General features: G+C 39.2%; 1 protein-coding gene across 1 annotated transcript in view; it reads right to left on the bottom strand.

The window, feature by feature from the left end:
- The window catches only part of KIF1B (kinesin family member 1B), a 196,135-nt gene that overhangs the window by 35,754 nt on the left and 146,008 nt on the right, over positions 1-14,373 (bottom strand). The window contains exons 23-30 of the mRNA XM_006866398.1: positions 12,418-12,596; positions 11,709-11,846; positions 10,269-10,517; positions 4,283-4,401; positions 3,042-3,127; positions 2,607-2,736; positions 2,268-2,430; positions 313-403 (exon numbers count right to left, since the gene is read on the bottom strand). Of these exons, the coding sequence (XP_006866460.1) occupies positions 313-403; positions 2,268-2,430; positions 2,607-2,736; positions 3,042-3,127; positions 4,283-4,401; positions 10,269-10,517; positions 11,709-11,846; positions 12,418-12,596 (1,155 nt within the window). The remainder of the gene's footprint in view (positions 1-312; positions 404-2,267; positions 2,431-2,606; positions 2,737-3,041; positions 3,128-4,282; positions 4,402-10,268; positions 10,518-11,708; positions 11,847-12,417; positions 12,597-14,373) is intronic.

Here is a 14,373-nt window from a genome sequence, read left to right on the forward strand (position 1 = left end):
ATATACTTATTTTTCTGGGGAGGGAACATTCAGAAGGACTCATTACATTCAAACTGATGGAAGACCAACCCCCACACTCTACCAGTCAGTCATTGGGCCCATTGTAGTGTAGATAAAGGCTGGCTGCTCACCCACAGAGGATTACCTCATCGTTCTGGCCACTCCCTCTATGGTCTGTTCTTTCCACACAGCCTTCTTCACTCCCCTCAGATTATCTTCTGAAAGGAGCCCACACAATCCTGCACTTCCTCACACCAGCCACTTCAAGGTACCACAAACCCTAAGAGCATTTGGCAAAAACGTGATACTTACATTCTGCACATGATAAAAGCCCAAAGGACTTCCTCTGCCATTGTTTTTGAGGGGTTCAGTAGAGAATGCTTCATCATGACGATGTAAAAAGCTTAAAAAACATAAAAAGATGTGAAATAAGCATTACACATTTTCATTAGGATCTTGATTTTTAGAGTCCAACTTGGATGCTATGGCCAGAAGCATCCTCCTTTGGCAGATTCTGTAATTGAGCTAACGGTTTTACCTATCCTTGTCAAAAACATTTTTCTGTCACTTATCATTTTAGGTTTTGTTTCTAAAAGGACTTGTGTTCCTACAGCTAGGGGCCCACTGCTCTATTTGCACTGACATAATCACATGCCTGTCCTCCTGACAGCGTCACTCAGCAGCCTCGGGCACAGACCCTCACACGAAGAACTAGAGATACTTTTTGTGTATGTGTTGTCAATTAGCTATGTTTATTTATTCTCACAAATAGTGAAATTTTATTAGTTTGAAATAAAAGTAAGTGAGAAATAAGGAATAGTCAACACAAAAAGTTATACCCAGGAAGAAATAAGAAAGATCAATCAGAAGGACAACCTTTAAAAAACAAATAAAAAGAGGGAAAAGAGAATACTCTGAATGTGAGGTAGGTAAGACACCAGAAGACCAGAGTTATGGAATCCCTTTTTGTCATTCAAATACATTTACTGATTTGGAGGATGGTGGCCTACTTTCCCCAGTCATTCCACATCCCTGACGCGATGGACTGTGGGCACCCCAGCATTCTGTTCTACTTGTACCTTCCTGATTTCCTTTCTCCATCTCTCTCTCCTTCCTTTCCCTTTCACCCACTGATGCCTACAGGGTACCTGACAGAGGCACCCTGTAGGCATCAGATGACATGTGATGTGGACTCTGCTACGCTCCACTCTGCCATTGTAGGACGTAAACATACAGAAATCGTCTTACAGCTCTATAGCTGTATCTTCCCTGTACAGAGTTTAATGTTAAAAACCCTAGACTTTTGGTCTCACATCATGATACTGTCCTAATCAATGTACCATTGTTATTACTTCAAACATTGATTAATGAAATTGGTCTTTCCTATGAAGTTTCTCAATAGGCTAACTAGAATAATAGTGTTCTAAAAAAATAATTAATTTAGCCAACTTCATCCTACCCTAACATTGGTGCTGATGAAAAAAGCAGCTTAAATGAATGCAATTAAAACTGCATGGGTTTCAACAACTATACATTACAGAAAATTAGTGACATGCTACATAGTAATTCCGGACTTGGTCAAAACCTTTAAACAATGCTTTCTAAACTGCACAGACCACCACTGGTAGGATGCAAGACACACTCCTCTCTCATACTTGTTAAGTGCCTCTCAGTTGGTCCTGACTTAGAGTGACCCAGTACAGGGTTTCAAGGAGTAGCTGGTGGGTATAAATCACCAGCCTTACAGTTAACAATCCAGTGTGTATCCTACAGTGCCACACCAGGACTCCCTATGTTATTGCTAAGTGCCATCAAGTCAGTTCTGACTCATAGCAATCCTGAATAGGGTTTCTGAGGAGCAGCTGGTAGGTTTGAACTCCTGATGTTATGATTAGCAGTTCAGCGCTGATCCTACAGTGCTACTCCAGGACTCCCTATATATGTATATATACACGTATATATATGTATAAGTATGTACATATACGTGCATATATACATATGCAAATGACACGACTTCATAAAAAAATTCATTTTGTCAGCTAAACCCTGTTTTATTCCATTGTTGGCTTCCTGGTCTTATTTCAAACTTGAAAGAAGAAACCTTTTTCTTCAAAGAATGGTAGTCATTTATGTCTCAGCAGTGCCAGTGTGTCACAAATGGCAAGCACTATACAGTACATAAGGACCTAAACATACATCATCTTGGTAGGCAGGTAGGCATCAGATGATGGGACAGCTTACTTGAATTGGCAGAAGGGACAGCTTACTTGAATTGGCAGAAGATGTCTGCATACTCAGGGAGGATCCCACTGGCCTGTAACACCGTTACACGGAATGTGAAGGCACTGCCCAGTTTCAGGTGGTTGCCAATCTCTTCAGAAAACCCTTCCATGACCATCTTACCATTCAGCAAAGTGCTTGACTTCAAATCTAAAGAGGGTTAAATGAACACACACATGGTTCTGGTAATGTACATACTACCTTGCAAAGATGAGACAGATGGGCATTCTTTCCATGCCTAGCTGATGAAAGCAACTATCTCCCTTTACAAGGGTTAACATTTTCCCCTTCTTTAAATGTCTATTCTCATAGTACATTCTACATACCCAAGTCATTCATTCGATTAACTTCTTCTGGGGGAGTGATGACCTCAGAACTCTGACCCTGTCCTTCCACAATTCTCAGCTCCTCCAACGAAAGACCAGAACGAGTCATTGCAACTGAAGTAAAGTCACTCTGAAAACAAGGCAGGGGTAGGCAAATGACAAAGTAGTACAACAAGATCTTTTTTTCCAGTTTCTTCACTTCTGTTTATTTGCCTATCAATATTAAAAATTGTCTGAGAGACAGTGATATAATGAAATATAAATGCTGTTCTTCATCTTTTACACCGTTGAATCTTAACCTCTGCCAACTGTTAGGCATGTCCCATATTCCACTAAACAGCTGTATGTGTGGTTACCAGCATCCTGGGAATTGTTCTCCAAAGTGGAAAATGTCTCCTCCCACATGGTTTTTCGTTTTCCTGGAAGTTTTCTCACCTGATTAAAGTACTCGTCATCAAAAGATATTTTAGCTGTTCCTGACTGTCGAATTCCAGAGCCATAATCAGGTGCTTCTTCATCCGCTAAATAGAAAAAAATAAAAGGACAGAATGAAACCATGTATGGAGAGGCAGGGAATAACCATTATGATCTTATAAAATAAATAGGGAAGTGCTGGAGCTGTACTGGTTGAAAATTTTAACAGGAAGAGACACTAGAGAACAAGATTTTTTTGCGTAAGAGAGAAAGAATGAGGCCCAAGTTGTAAAACTACATGGTACTACTTCCAACACTACTCATTTATATGTACCAAACTCTTTGACTCAAGTGAGATTAATAAAGAGTCAGTTTTTAATCTTGAGATTTCTCCAAACTCATATTAAGAAATACTGACTCTTTTCCATCTTGGCAAGATTATATTCAATAATACACAACAAATATCTGAAAATACTGTACTGTACTTGTGGAAGGGACATCCATATACTCAACCCTGGTGAATGTCACAGGTTTCCGTGAGGCAAAAGCTGAAAGGTCACCAAACACAGCACAGAGTTGGGAAATTAAAACAGAAACGACAGGAAACAGCCACATTCTTTCCCCAGTATGTAAGACGGGTTATGAAAAAGTGGCAAATATCAGTATCTTGATCATGTGTTACACAATAACAGTTACAAGACAAAAATGTCTCTCAGAAGTACCCTGAGGAGCACTGGTGGTGCTGTGGGCTAAGCACTGAGCTGCTAGCCACACGTGGGCAGTTCAAACCCATGAGTCACTCTGCTGTCTGCTCCTATAAAGATTTACCGTCTCAGAAACTCTATATAGGGTCATTATGAATGGGAACTGACTTGATGCAAGTGAGTTTGTTTTTTTGTTTCTGAAGGAAATTAAGTAAGAAAACGTACTGAAAATTCTTTGTTACTTCTAAAGCTGTTAAAAAGAGACATTATGAAAGATGCAAATGACATTTATAAAGTTGATCCAGGAGTTGTTCTGACTTCATGTTAAAGGAAAATTCCTTTACCCCAGGATTGCAAAATAGCAGTAGCCTGGACTAAATAGTCTATTTATGATACTTGGAAATAATAGCTGGAAAGAAAGCAATAAAGGCTTTCTCTAAGGAACAAAATGTTACTGCAGTTTGTAGATGTAACTGACTTAAGATCTGTACAGAACAGGCTTACTCTGTCTCTAGGTAAAGAATCCATTAACTCTCATTTCTGAAGAGTGCCACCTACCTGCAATGGCCTGTACAGCCACACGCAGAAATCCCCGCACTTCACCTTTCTCACTGACAATAGCCACCCTATGGATCAGAGGGACCGGATACAGCAGATTGCTCAGGTAAACAAATGCCCTAGAGATAGAAACCGGGAGACAAACATCAGAGCATCCAACAGAGAGAATGTTTCACTGAGAATATCATATCGTCATGAAACTGTGAACTGGCTCCTAGACCTTGTCTTAAGATAGCCTCTCTGCTCTGCACTCTCAGATTGCCTCTATTTGCTTCTTCAGCATAGATAATATATAAACAAATGCCAATGCTTGGCAAAGCAGTTGACAAAAGCCAACTTACACCAAATTATTCTCCCTATATAAAAATAACTATTGTAGGTAGAAGAGTAACAATTGGAAGTAGACTTTCAAGATACTGGTTTACAAAGACTGAAGAGAAAGGATGTACACTGAAGAACTTATTCTTTGAAGGTGATGGTAGTGGTTACGTGCCGTGGAGTCGGTTCCAACTCATAGTGACCTTGTACAGGGTTTCCGAGGCTGTAAATCTTTACAGGAGCAGAAAGCCTCATCTTTCTCCCACAGAACATCTGGTAGTTTCGAACTGCTGACCTTGTGGTTCGCAGCCTGATTCGTAACCACTACGCTACCAGAGCGCTTTATTCTTTGAAGGTAAGGTGTTATAAATAGGTTTTAATCTGTTTGTTTTCCCCCAATAGATAAAATAGAAGTTAAGAGACAAAAGAGGAAGGGAAATGTAACTGGAATGCAGTTAACAACTTCAGAGCAGATTTTATGCCACAGCATTCTGAGTCTTTGTTTTAAGAAATGACTCAGCTTCAGGCAGGATAACTGACATGGTGAGACAAACAGACACCTATGAACAGAGAGGCTGAGAAATCAGAAACTGCAAGTTTCTGAGCAAGCTTAAAGCAGACGCTAAAATGGATCTAGATAAATGCTAAGGTTTCCTAAAAGGCTTGCTTTTGCTTCTAGAGTCCCAAACCTAGTTCAGAAATATAAAAATCAAAGGCAAGTTACAGATTTAACATTCTATATTTCAAATAAATTAGCAAAGGAACTACATTTGCACTTTTTTTCTTCTTTCATTATTCCGTAGCTACTTGATTTTTTAAAAACCAATAACAACTGGTGATCATAAAACTTAAGAGTGCTCATTCTATTTAATAGATAGGAAATAAAGTCTAGTTCCCACTGTTACTCTTGTATCCCCACTTGGTATATGCTGATCTTTGAACACAAGACAAAAGACAAAGAACAAACACTGGCATCAGGAAGCCAAATATAATATAACATGCCTGTCTACTGCTTTTCCTGCTCTGAAATCTACTTAAAAACAAAGAGAAAAGGAAGATGGAGTGGATTTTCGGGACTTCAACTTAATGAAAACAATGCATCACAGAGAGAAACAAACATTAACAAAAATTTTAAAGTATAAATTAAATATGAATGAACAGTGTAACAAAAACAACTGAAAGTAAACATTGAAGCAAAACAAGTGATGTCTACTTCCCTTTCAGTCTGCTCCAAAGGGGGGCAATGATAAGAAAGGGTTAAACTTTGAGGTACAAAATAAGGAAATAAAACGTCTTCCAAAAAGGACTACAAACGAGATGCTCATATATTAAGTACTGTTACAGAGGTTAAAAGACCAAGAATTTGGCCTACAGTACCAAACAGGCAATTTCATGTCAGAGTCAACGCACATGCGGACCCCTCATCTCGCAGGACGTTCCAGCAAGATCTGCCACTACAAGGCCACTGCACATGCTCATCCTCTGCCTAGAATTCTTCCTGCATTCTACTGACCACCTCACTGCACACCTTCAGGTCTTATTTCAAATGCCAGATTGGGCCAGGGATCCCAATGCTGTGTTCCCAGCAACACACATAATTATTTCATCATTGCTACTATTATTTACATTTACTTGTGTGATTATTTCTGTCTGTCTCACCCACCAGGCTGTAAGTCTGAAGGGAGGAATCACATCTGGTTTTGCTCAGTGCTGTTTGCAGAAGGTCTGGCGTACAGTAAATATGATCAGTAAGTATCTGGTGAGTGACTGAACACACATGTCCACAAGGGAACAGAAAAGGATTTGTCCTCTATCTTTAAGCAGACAAGGAACATTTTCCAGAAAAATGGGTTACACCAGAGGAAGAGAAGCAAGACCATTCAACTTTGTACTAGATTGATATTTGTGATGCATATTGATCATACAGGACTTATTTAGCCTAACTATACTTAATATGTTACCTAACAAAGAGCTCTTTCAAGCCAGGAATGATTGCTTTTGAAGAACACTTGCTAGTTAAGGTACTGAGCATCATAATCCACACATACACATTATAACAAAGTGTTATAAGCACATCTAAAAGATGAGAATCCCTTTTTTGCTGATGGAAATGGTAAATCCAAATCTGAGAATCACAACATCTTCTTGTGGATTTCCCTATACAGGAAAGGGACTTCTGCAATTCTCTGGTGGTAGCACTGTGATTACACAATTGCATAATCATGAGACAGCTGCAAGTCTTATCAGAATATAGTCCTTAGCTCGACATTCATGTTCTAGAAAAGTTCCAACGTTGTTGAAACTAGAAGTCTTTTGAGAGTCCTCAAACCTAGCAGACTGAAGGAGAATGGGGACGAGAGGAGAAAATGCAAAGGATATATTAGCAGAAAGGTCTGTGAAGTTATAAAAAGGGAAACAAATTTTGTCAACATAAACATAAGCTAAATCAGCATAATTATGATAAGAGGTACAAAAAGAATATCAGTTTGGGTACTTACAGAGGTCACAGAACATATTGGATGGCCCTGTTTTAACCCGTGAGAGTAGATTAAATAGTTAACATTTCTTCCCAAATTATGATGGGCGGTTCATAACATCCCAGCATGCCATAAGAGAATAGCTAAAGGGACAAGCTCTTTTATTTTTCATATAAAGAAGATTTGCTAGAGGCAGCCAAGGTCAAAAAAAAAACAAAACACCTACAAATGGAATTCCACAAGAAACTGGAAAATCTTACAAGCAAATTTATATTTGTGATTATGTGCCAATAGGGGAAATCCAATTCTGTGAATCACAAGGACAGAAAGAAATTTATTCCTTACACACATATAATGACCACCACACACTGGATGATGTTGCACTGTTATTATTAATTTTGTTTGTATATAAGAAATGTGTACTGTACAAAAGCTATCTATCCCTTCATTGAGTGCTGCAACTTCACCTCTTCCCCTATCCACTCTCTGGGAACTGAACTAATGCAAAGGTCAACTCAGGAGTCACTGCTCCAAAGTTATTTTATCTGAAGTCAAAGTTAAGTTTTATATTTAAGCTGAAATCTGTTATGATCAAAATGACTAGTTAGAAAGTTGAAACTACAGGGAAAATAGTACACAGATTTTAAGAATCAGTGAATTTCCATATTAAGTGGGATTTTTATTTAAGTTTCCCATACAACTGACTTAAAATACATATACTTCTGAATAGAAGCCTTAACCAGAGAGATGAAAGAGATCTTTAAGATGTTTTTTCTCTTTCTTTTTCTACCTGACTCTGGATTTCACACTTGAGAAGCCAATAGGCTGCAGTTTAGATCACTTGTCCTAAGTTAGTAATGATATTTGTTGTTGTTAGATGCCATTGAGTAGGTACCGACCCATAACAGTCCTATGTACAACAGAACATTGTCCAGTCCTGGGCCAACCTCACAATTGTTGCCACGCTTAAGCCCACTGATGTTGCCATTTTGCCAATTCATCTTGCTGGGGGTCTTCCTCTTTTTCTCTGACCCTCCACCTTACCAAACATGATATCCTTCTCCAGTGATTGGTCCCTCCTGACAATGTGCGAAGTATGAGAGACAAAGTTTGGCCATCTTGGCCTCCAAGGAGCACTCTGGCTGCACTTCTTCCAACACAGATCTGTTGGTTCTTTTGGCATCCCATATAGCACTTTCAATATTCTTCTCCAACACCATAACTCAAAAGCATCAATTCTTCTACAGTCTTCCTTATTCACTCTCCAGCTTTTGCATGCATATGAGGTTACTGAAAATACCATAGCTTGGATCAGGTGCACCTTAGTCCTCAAGCTGACATCTTTGCTCAATGCAATACGTCATCTGATTTCTTGACTGCTGCTTTCATGATAGTTGATCCAAGAAGAATGAAGTCCTTGACAACTTTGTTCTTGTTTCCGTTTATAAGAATGTTGTTTCTTGGTCCAGCAATGATAGTATGATACGCTATAACAAGGCTGACAACTCGGAGCTCCTCCTAACAGGTTAACATTCTATCCATCATACTATGTAAGATGAAGTACTTATTCCTTCTAGTGTAATGTTGTCAAGCATTAAGAAGCAGCTTTAGACGCTGTGCGGCTGGCAGCAAGACTCAGCAGTTTAAGGTAGAAGTGCAGCTTTAATTTCTGATGCTCTTAGAATAAAATAGGATGTGAAGTACAAGGACAGTCATAAAATAAGGAAGTCATCATTGCTCTATATTTGTGCATAGAATTACTTTTCTCAATTAATATTAAGATAAATTCATAAAAAATTAATTCTAAGCATCTTTTCCAGCAGAAAAAATATTCATGGTGATATAATTCTTTTATGTTTATCCATGGAAAACCAAAATTTTAAATGTCCCTTCACCACTGCAAAATCCAGAGACTAATATTACAACTGAAACTTGTATTTCTATTAGAAAGCTTTTCTTCTTTCCCTTTTCATAGAAATGATCAACTTCTAAACTATTTATTAAGTTTCTACCAGCTAACCAACATCATAAGCAATGTTTTAGAACCTTAAGCCTCTGCCAGGTCAGAATTTTCAGGTAACTGGTGCTTGTCCACATAACACTGGCTCGTCCCTACCTTTTAAAGAGCTCAATAACATGCGTTTGAATACACCATTAAAATTAAGTTTAATACCTTATGACCTTGACAAACTTGTAAGTTAGCACAGTGAATGCTGCACTGTTGAACTTGTAACTAAAATGCCTTCAGTGTGAAGACTGGATATAGACAAAGACACCAGTGTTAAGAACATGTGCAAGGAGAGTTCTGGATCACTGAAGATGGGTGCACAAACTGAGAGCCAGAGATGATGCTTCAGTTTGGTGAACTAAACTCAACACAAAGCAGCTTCATGGAGTGCTGAACAAATATCCATTGTTGGAAGTATCAATGGATACTTTTCTGTGATTCGTCAGTTTAAAGCCTATAGGCAGTATGTTAGCAGAAGCCAAAGACCTGTAGGTAAGTTCCTGTAGCTAGGTTCAGTGAAACTATTCAAGTGGAATCCACTGTAATCAAAGGGGAAACCTGACCTTCATGATTCTTTTTAGAACTCAGCAGACTAAGCAAAAAGCAAACTTAACCCCTAACCTTGATTCCACTTCTGTCCTCTTGATTCCTACTAGTACCATGAATCCTTAGCCTAACCTTGGCCTTGCCCTGTTTTCTTTTTTTTTTTTTTGTAACCCTGTATGCTTCCTGGTGTGGCACTGTAGGGTAAGCACTGGACTGCTAACCGCAAGGTCAGTGGTTCAAACCCACCAGCTGCTCCTTGGAAACCCTTTACAGGGCCCCGACGAGTCAGAACCGACTTGACGGCACTTCACGACAACAACACGACATGCTTCCTTACTCACACTCCTCCAAAAAGGAAAGACCACAGCATAGTACCCTTCTTTGAATGCATTATGCTTTACTCTTAGATTTAGTTACATTCTCCTTTAGGGTTCTTCCCTGAGCACAAAATTATTAGGCAACTTAAGACAAGTGCCTCTCTCTAGCTGGAGCAGCATTTATAAAGAGCAACTTTGATGCAGTGGACTAAGTGCTCATGAATTGAATTGGCTGAAGCAAGATTACCCAAAATTGCACCAAGAGGCATGTACAAAAAGAGCTGGTCCCTTTTTGCCTTTCTCACAATAACCTCACCAACCTTCCCACTAAAATGAACCAGGGGGATCGGTCGTAAAACGGGTCATGCCCATCACTGAAGAGATCTGATCCCTCCTCCGTCCCTGCGTCAGAGCCGGTGTCATCCACGAATGCCTCATCATCAAAATCCTCCATCTCATCTTGCTGCTCGTCAGCCAGCTCAGTGATGTCGGAATCAGCCGTGGAAAAAGTGGGGGAGGGTGTGCGGTCGGCAAGGCGCTCATTCACACAGCCGTGGAAAATGGGGGAGCTAGACACCAGGTAGCATGACGAGGATCCACACAGCCAGGGAGAGAGAATAGTTGGTTAAACAGAAGCCATGGGAGCCAACAGGACAGAACCCACTGAGGAATCGACACAATCAAAGCAAGTGGAAAAGCAAAAGGATAAAATCAGCATAGATTATCTAAACCAGGTGACAAGGAACAAGGGCAGGTTGAAAAAGTTATGCAAGGATCCATTGACTATGAAAAGCAAAGGAAATGCATCAGTAGAATATTCCAGAAAATATTGTTCTGTAAAATGTTTATATTGTCCAGTTCACACAAAAGTTCACACATCAAGGCCTCAAAGGAGCCACTCAACATGATAAGGATTTTAAACCTTTTTTTTTTTTTTTTAAATACTCAAATCATCTTGGAGCAGAAAATAAAACTGATGAAATGATTTGCCACAGCACATCCATCCCTTGCCTAGGTGAGACAAGTTTGGTCATCTCTACACATTACTATTAGGGGGAGAAAGGAGGAAGAGTTATTTTCTTTCTAGAAAATATTGTAACTTCAGTTCCTCCCTTTTACCTAATTCATTTAAAAACTCTCAGAGGGATTTTGCATTTGAAAAACAGTTCAAATTCTAAAGTCATTAGCCCAAAACTTTACATTTCCATGCATATATAATTCAAAATTTCTGAGAACTTGATTCAATAAAAAGGTGCTAACTGTTTTCATTAAATGTTGAAAATAATGTATACACAAAAGAAATTCAAGCAGACTACCAAGGTATATAATTAATTTATCCTTGGCAAAAACTAAAGTGAGATGAATTGATTTAAAAAAAGTGGGGACAAATCAGATCATGGACAGACTGCAGTCTGACAAGTTTTATTATGTTTTGAAACTGCACAGGAAACCCAAGTTTTCTTTATCTTGTAAATGCATCTTGTTCGACTGCAAGACATTTCACGAATGGGTTGAGAAGCAGGAAAAGTCTTAAGTACTTTAGCTGAAAGTTTGATACTCAAAAAGCAAATACATATGTTGACTGAAGCTGAAGTGAGATATACTGAACATAATCCTACATAAGTGATTAAAATTACAAGTGGGACTTTTAATATCCTTTAAAAGATGTTTTAAAAAATGGTATCTGATGAGGTTTTAAATAATTAAAATTAAACCAGTCATTATTTCAAAAAGAAAAGATTGGGAAAATCATCACCTACCTTCCTACAAGTTTGAACCAATGGAACCGATCATAAAAAGGATCACTGCCAGTCATGGGGGTTTCACTCTCATCTTGGGCATTGGAGGCCATCTCCCCTGCCCTGTCGTACATCTCTCGCATCAAATCCAGCCTCTGCCTATATAAACATAAAGCAATGGGTTAATGTCATAGACCTGCAGTACATTTTTGCTCTGGAAGCATCTTCCATGCAAGATAAAACAACAGTCACTTGCTGCTACTACTTAATGCCATTAAAGATGCACAAAGGCTGTAAGTGCAGAAGCCAAAGCACTCAATACCCAAATTATGAGTCTACAGACAAGTCAACAATCATAAAAAACAGCCACCTATGCTTTTTTGAATAGAAAGAGAAATGTTTAATGGTGTATGGCATCTAAAACATGCTGTAACAGCAGGGAAAAAAATCTCATGATACTAATGCAACGGAAGCTTGAGTGTAACGGTCCTGTTTCTCATCATGAGATCCTGGCCAGGAAAGATGAAACATGACTAGATCCAAAATAGATATGGATATCATGAAATAGGAACACTTAAATTGTAAAGGAAATGGATGGACAGTAGCATCACTGGCCAGAAACAAGCACTTAGAAAGCACAGTAAAGGAAGCCAACAGTGTTCTCAGAGAGGAAAGTTTGAGGGAATGCATTTGAACAATTCATTAGGAAATATGAATACAATTCTCATACTTGAGTTTCTCCAAAGACCAATAATGTGTCGCTCCATTTTTCAGATCCTGGACTTCTACTGCTACTACTGTACGAGGGAAAGGTCTGTCTTCATGCGTCTTCTCCATCTCAGTGGGAAGTAACTCAGGAGGCAATGGTGAGTACAGTGTGTCGGTCAGCAGAACAAACTGAAATTGCACCTAAGTAGAAAAAATAAGCCAATACTAAACGTACTGATTTTTCAGCAAGAAGACCTCAGGGACAAGGAGATATAATCATGTCTAATGAGGAAGACCCCCAGTGAGATGGACTGACAACATGGCAGCATCAATGGGCTCAAGCATGGCAACAATTGTGAGGTTGGCCCAGGACCGGGCAGTGTTTCGTTCTGTTGAGCATAGGGTCGCTATGAGTCGGTACCAACTCGATGGCACCTAACAACAACAAGGAAGAGGTAAAACACCAAGTATCTGTTCAACAAATAGTTTGTGAGTAATTGAAGAAGAAACAAAAAAAAGGTCACTTGTATTTTAATCATAGAGAACAATCTTAATTTTAAACCATGCTATTTATAGCCTTTTATTCTGTAGTCTGGCATAATGTTTTGGCACAGACTAAAATTTAGACCATTTATATTTTGATTGATTGAATGCAGACTTTCATAGAACTTATACAGAAAACTAGAAGATGGATCCAAGAATGCATCTCTAGTCTCTCATTAATGAGAAGATAGAAAAGCATCAAGGTTTTCCCTTCCAAATTCAGAGGATTACAACAACTACCCTTTAAAAGAGTTCAGTGCTTTGCATACATCATGTCATTTTATTTCTTACCATCACCCTAAGTTTTCATCAACAAATACTAATTAAGTGCTGGGTATGTTGTTGTTCAGTGCAGTCGAGTTGGTTCCAATTCATAGTGATCCTGTTTAGGGTTTCCAAGGAGACACTGGTGAGTTTGAGGCACTGACTTGTGGTTCAAACTGACCTTGCGGTCCAGTGCTTATCCTACAGTGCTACGCTAGGACTCCATTTTGAACACTGTGGTTGTTAAGTGCCATCGAGTTGGTTCTGACTCAAAGTGAGCCTGTATAGTGTTTTCAAGGAGTCGCTGGTGGGTTTGAACTGCTGACCTGTGATTAATAGTCCAGTGTTTATAATCACGTGGATTTGATTTCAACTCACAGCAACCCTGTATAGGATTTCCAAGGAGAGGTTGGTGGGTCTGAACTACTGATCCTGATCTTGTAGTTAGCAGTTCAGTGCTTATCCTATAATTATATGGAGTTGGTTCCAACTCAGAGTGATCCTTTATTGGGTTTTCAAGGAACAGCTGGTGGATTTGAATCACTGATAAGCAGTCTAGTGCTTATCATACACCTGGACTCTATAAATTCTGGGTATCACAGTAAGAAAAAAAAAAAGACATAGTCCCTGTTTTCATTTAATCTATATCAGGATGAGAGCAGTTACACATCTACACATATAAAATGAGACAATTACAAAAAATTCAAAATGATGAACATACAGCTTCCTAGAGAACAAATGAAAGGTTAGTGGTTCAAACCCACCCAGAGGTACCTTGGAAGACAGTCCTGGTCCTGCTTTAGAAAGGTCACAGCCATGAAAACCCTATGTAGTTGTTGTGTTAAGTGCCGTCGAGTCAGTGCCAACTTACAACCTGTATAGGGTTTCCGAGGAGTGGCTAGTGAGTCTGAACTGCTGACATTGCAGTTCAAAGCGACTTTGCAGTCCAGCACATTAACCCACAGTGCCACACCAGGACTCTTAGCAAGCAGTTCTATTCTGTACATGTAGGGTCACCATGAGTCAGTGAGTCAGATCAACACAATGGCAACCAGTTTGTTGCCATTGGAGGGCACATACTCCAAGTGAGTAAACAAGTGATCTTCCTTGTTTACCCTCATTTTACAGAACTAGGGTATTAAGACAGCTTACCCTCATTTTACAGAACTAG

The sequence above is a fragment of the Chrysochloris asiatica genome, unplaced genomic scaffold (genome assembly GCF_000296735.1).
Source record: "Chrysochloris asiatica unplaced genomic scaffold, ChrAsi1.0 scaffold00090, whole genome shotgun sequence".
Lineage (NCBI taxonomy): Eukaryota > Metazoa > Chordata > Mammalia > Afrosoricida > Chrysochloridae > Chrysochloris > Chrysochloris asiatica.